This window comes from Frankliniella occidentalis, unplaced genomic scaffold, assembly GCF_000697945.3.
Source record: "Frankliniella occidentalis isolate FOCC.00 unplaced genomic scaffold, Focc_3.1 Scaffold1, whole genome shotgun sequence".
NCBI classification, from domain to species: domain Eukaryota; kingdom Metazoa; phylum Arthropoda; class Insecta; order Thysanoptera; family Thripidae; genus Frankliniella; species Frankliniella occidentalis.
In genome coordinates, this window is record NW_026267131.1 from 1,146,264 (window position 1) to 1,149,689 (window position 3,426).

Here is a 3,426-nt window from a genome sequence, read left to right on the forward strand (position 1 = left end):
GAGCCACAAGAACGCCTGCCGAGTGGGCAACCCATCGGACGTGGCCGCACTCGTTTGCCTCCCGCCCGCCTGGAAGGCAGGCCACACATCCACCACGTGTGTCGTGAGTACGGGATGCGCAGGCGGCCCCCACAACTCGACACCGGGCAACAGTCCCTAGTGCGCCGTTCACTGACATCCAAAGTGTTCAGAACGGCAAGTACACCAAGTGTCGTATTCATGCAGGTGTGGTTTGCATGGAGGTTCGGAGAATTTTAAGGTGTGGGACTGGAAAGACGAATACTTTGGTGCGTTCAAATTCCCAACCCTAGCACCTGCAGATATTCTTCAAATTTCCTGCCCAACACCTTACCTGCAAGTCTGCGACGCGGTGGTTCAGATGTTAGTGTTGTTAGAACAAGACAGACATAGTCAACAGTGTCGTTTTGCTTACCTACATTACTTGTTTTATTATGATACATATCTTACAATCACAAATCGAAAAAAAGTTGTACTTAATGCAAACGATGAGGCTATCACAGGCGCTTTTTCAGACCGTCCTCTGCGTTGGTGCCAAAGCGACAAGGGAGAGTAGCGCGAATAACTCACACACAAAAATCAAAGTCCAAAAATTGAGCAGAACTTGTAAAAAAAATAAAAAAAAAAACTTCCAAGTTGTCTAGTTCTATTCTTCGTCATCTTCGTCATCCTCGTCTACCTCGTACTTCTTCCGGAAGTTCCCCTCTGGGTCGTACTTGCAAAGAAGCTCGTCCCAGTACTTCTTCTTGTACTGCAGCAGGTAGGACATGATGGTGCCGGCGATCTGCTTCTGCTTCTCTGAGCACCGCGCGCAGTCCGTCTGCAGGGCGTCCGGGATGATCTCTGCGCGAACGAGGAGCTTAGATTAGTGCATATGTAGGGTGGCCCACGAATCCTTTTCTACTGTGTAGCTACACTGTACAGCAAGTGTAGGAGATATTGCCCACAGTCGCTGGCCATGACGCCGGTAGGTATAGGCAACCCGCTCGCATGTGTGCATCTGCATGCGGTACAGTAAAGCTACAAAACATGACAGGAGGCCGTGGGCCAGCCTGTAGCAAAACTTGTGATGTCTTTTATTGACATTCGTAAAAATATTCGCTCAGCACTGAAGCCAAAATCTTAACCTGAACTTAGGGTCGATCTGTGAAGAGCAGAACACCCATTCACAACTCTTTTAAGCCCATGTCGAAGAGCATGCCCGCCCAAGTCAGGCATAAATCTATAGATCATGTTCTTTACGATTCTAGAAGTGTCGCGGGCATGTTCCTCTCAAGTCGACGCTAGACTCGGCTGGAGGCCCCCACCCCGCGCACGTGCCCGGGCGTTTGGCAGGCGAAATAAAGGAATTAAAAGTGGCTGGCAACAACGGCTTGGCGTGCCGAGCTGAACTGCCAAAAACACAATGTTGAAAGACACCGTCGATTTGAATTTGAGTTTTCCCAAATCTTTACTTTATTCCACCGAGAATGTTCTTTCAAATTTAAGAGTTGAGTAAGGCTTAGTCCGCGTAAAGTTCAGTTTGAAACTCAAAAACACTTGAGCTCTGGTCGCGCGTAAAAGCCCGTCGCAAAGGATGACAACAAGGAAGCCGCGAAGGTCAACGTCGCGCGCCGGGCCATCCACAGAACCGGATTCAGAGACGAGCCGGGAGCAAGACGCGCCGCAGGGGGGAGTGCCGCGAAATAATGTCGACAATGTAAGGATGCAGCTCGGCGTAAATGCACGGGTGTTGAAGAGACAAGGCAACAGGAGGGAACCAAAGATAGTCGCGGTAGAGACAGGCACGATGTGACGGGGGGTGCTAAGGAGCCCTTTCCACAAATCGCCGTTCAAAATGCCTGTAAGTAGGCTTCCCCCCCCCTACTTCACCCAGACCTAACACCGCACTCCTGGCTGGAGAATACTCACCCTTGAGGAGCTGGCCTTCCTTGGAGCAGGCCCTGCGATCCATCAGGCATTCCATGTAGTTGTTGAGCAGGCGCTCGTTGTGCAGCACCATGTCCACGTTGATGTTGTCGTACTTGGTGGTGTACTTAACGCCCTGGGCGGCCGGCCCGGCCTTGGCCGCCTTGATGCCCGCCGGGCACTCGGTGCTGGCGGGGCCATCCCTGGGGGCGGCGTGGACGGTGGCCAGCGCCACCACCACCAGCAGCAGCAGGGCGGGGGCGGAGACGGAGTTCATGGCCTGCAGAGGGAGTCAAGAGAGTCGAGTTGAAATAACGACCCGGCGGCTGAGGGGTGGTAGCTCCGTGACTGGTAGGCCACCGCCCAACCCGCGATGCAGGCGTGCGCAACGGGCTCGCCCGCAGGGCCGGCAGGCGTTCGGCCGGCGCGGTGGGCGATGCGGGCGGGGCGGGGGTGCAACTCGAAGGGCGGAGAGCGTCCTCACCTGGCTGTGTCCGACGAGTTCCTGAGTAAGGTCCGAGCGTGTGTGCAGAGGTGTCGGTGCGGCGGTGGCAGGTTTGCGACTGAGCGGACTGAGAGCCCCCGCGCCTGGACGCGACGGCCGATGGCGCCGCTGGCAGTGTGTTTTTGCACGGTTGGCGCTGTCTCGGTCGCACACCACCACCGCACTCTCCCCACCCACCTCGCCCAGCAATGGTCCCTCCCGGTCAGGGGAGAGGGCAGACTCCTCGGGGGAGTAGGTGACTGTAGGTGACTGTAGGTGACCTCTACCCTCTACCCAAAGTGACCCCTGTCCCCACTCCCCGCTCACACACACGAGGAAACTAGTTTCCCTCTCCTACCTAAAAGTCGTGTCAACGTCCTAGGCTCCCCTGTCGGTCTCGGAAGGGTTCCGAAGGAGATCTCCCAGTAGGACGTCTGATTTGGAATCAGCAAACAAGGAAAGTTTTCGCAGGCCGCCGGGGGGGCGGCCGCGGCCTGGAGTGGCTCAGCGCCGCGTGACCGCCGCCAAGGTTGAGAATCGCTGGCACAGCGCGCTGTAGGTACTGTAACCCCGCGCCCGCGCACCCACGGCGGCGGCGTCGCATCGGCACCCGTGCGCTTCGCACGAAGCGTCTGCGCGCTGCGCCCCTGGAGAAGTTAGGCCAAACGGACGCAGCACGGTAACATCTCCTCGATCCCAACGCGCCGGCAACGGGGTTGCCTAGTACAGGCTGGCGAAGATACAGCCCGCACCACGCAGCTGCTGCGGCTGTTTTCAAGTAATCTTCCTGGACAACAATCCAGCCACAGCACCATCGAACCCCAGTTCGGTCTCCATGTCGTATTGCGACTGCTCTCTGCTCCCAGTTCAAGCCATGCGTCTAGAGAAACCGGAAACTCCACCAACCGGCGGCCTCCCACTGCCCCTAACACCAACCCCTCCCCTTCCCCCCACAGCACCCAGGACCATCCTCGCGATCCCCCGCGGTTCATGGGACCTCCCATGAAACCCCCTCC

General features: G+C 56.9%; 1 protein-coding gene across 1 annotated transcript; it reads right to left on the reverse strand.

Annotated features, from left to right (window-relative positions):
• Positions 1 to 420: 420 nt before the first annotated feature.
• LOC113213553 (ejaculatory bulb-specific protein 3) lies at positions 421 to 2,576 on the reverse strand. Its single transcript, XM_026432669.2, has 3 exons — positions 2,411 to 2,576; positions 1,930 to 2,206; positions 421 to 861 (listed from the first exon to the last, which is right to left on the reverse strand). Exons 2-3 carry the CDS (start codon positions 2,201 to 2,203, stop codon positions 665 to 667), a joined length of 471 nt encoding a protein of 156 aa, XP_026288454.1. The 5' UTR covers positions 2,204 to 2,206; positions 2,411 to 2,576; the 3' UTR covers positions 421 to 664.
• Between the last annotated feature and the right edge of the window lie 850 nt (positions 2,577 to 3,426).

Excerpts from the sequence above, each read along its gene's own strand:
- LOC113213553 (XM_026432669.2), bottom strand. The coding sequence starts at position 2,203 with ATGAACTCCGTCTCCGCCCCCGCCCTGCTGCTGCTGGTGGTGGTGGCG. Across the intron at positions 862-1,929 it reads GGAAGGCCAGCTCCTCAAGG|AGATCATCCCGGACGCCCTG; the intron begins GTGAGTATTCTC and ends TCGTTCGCGCAG.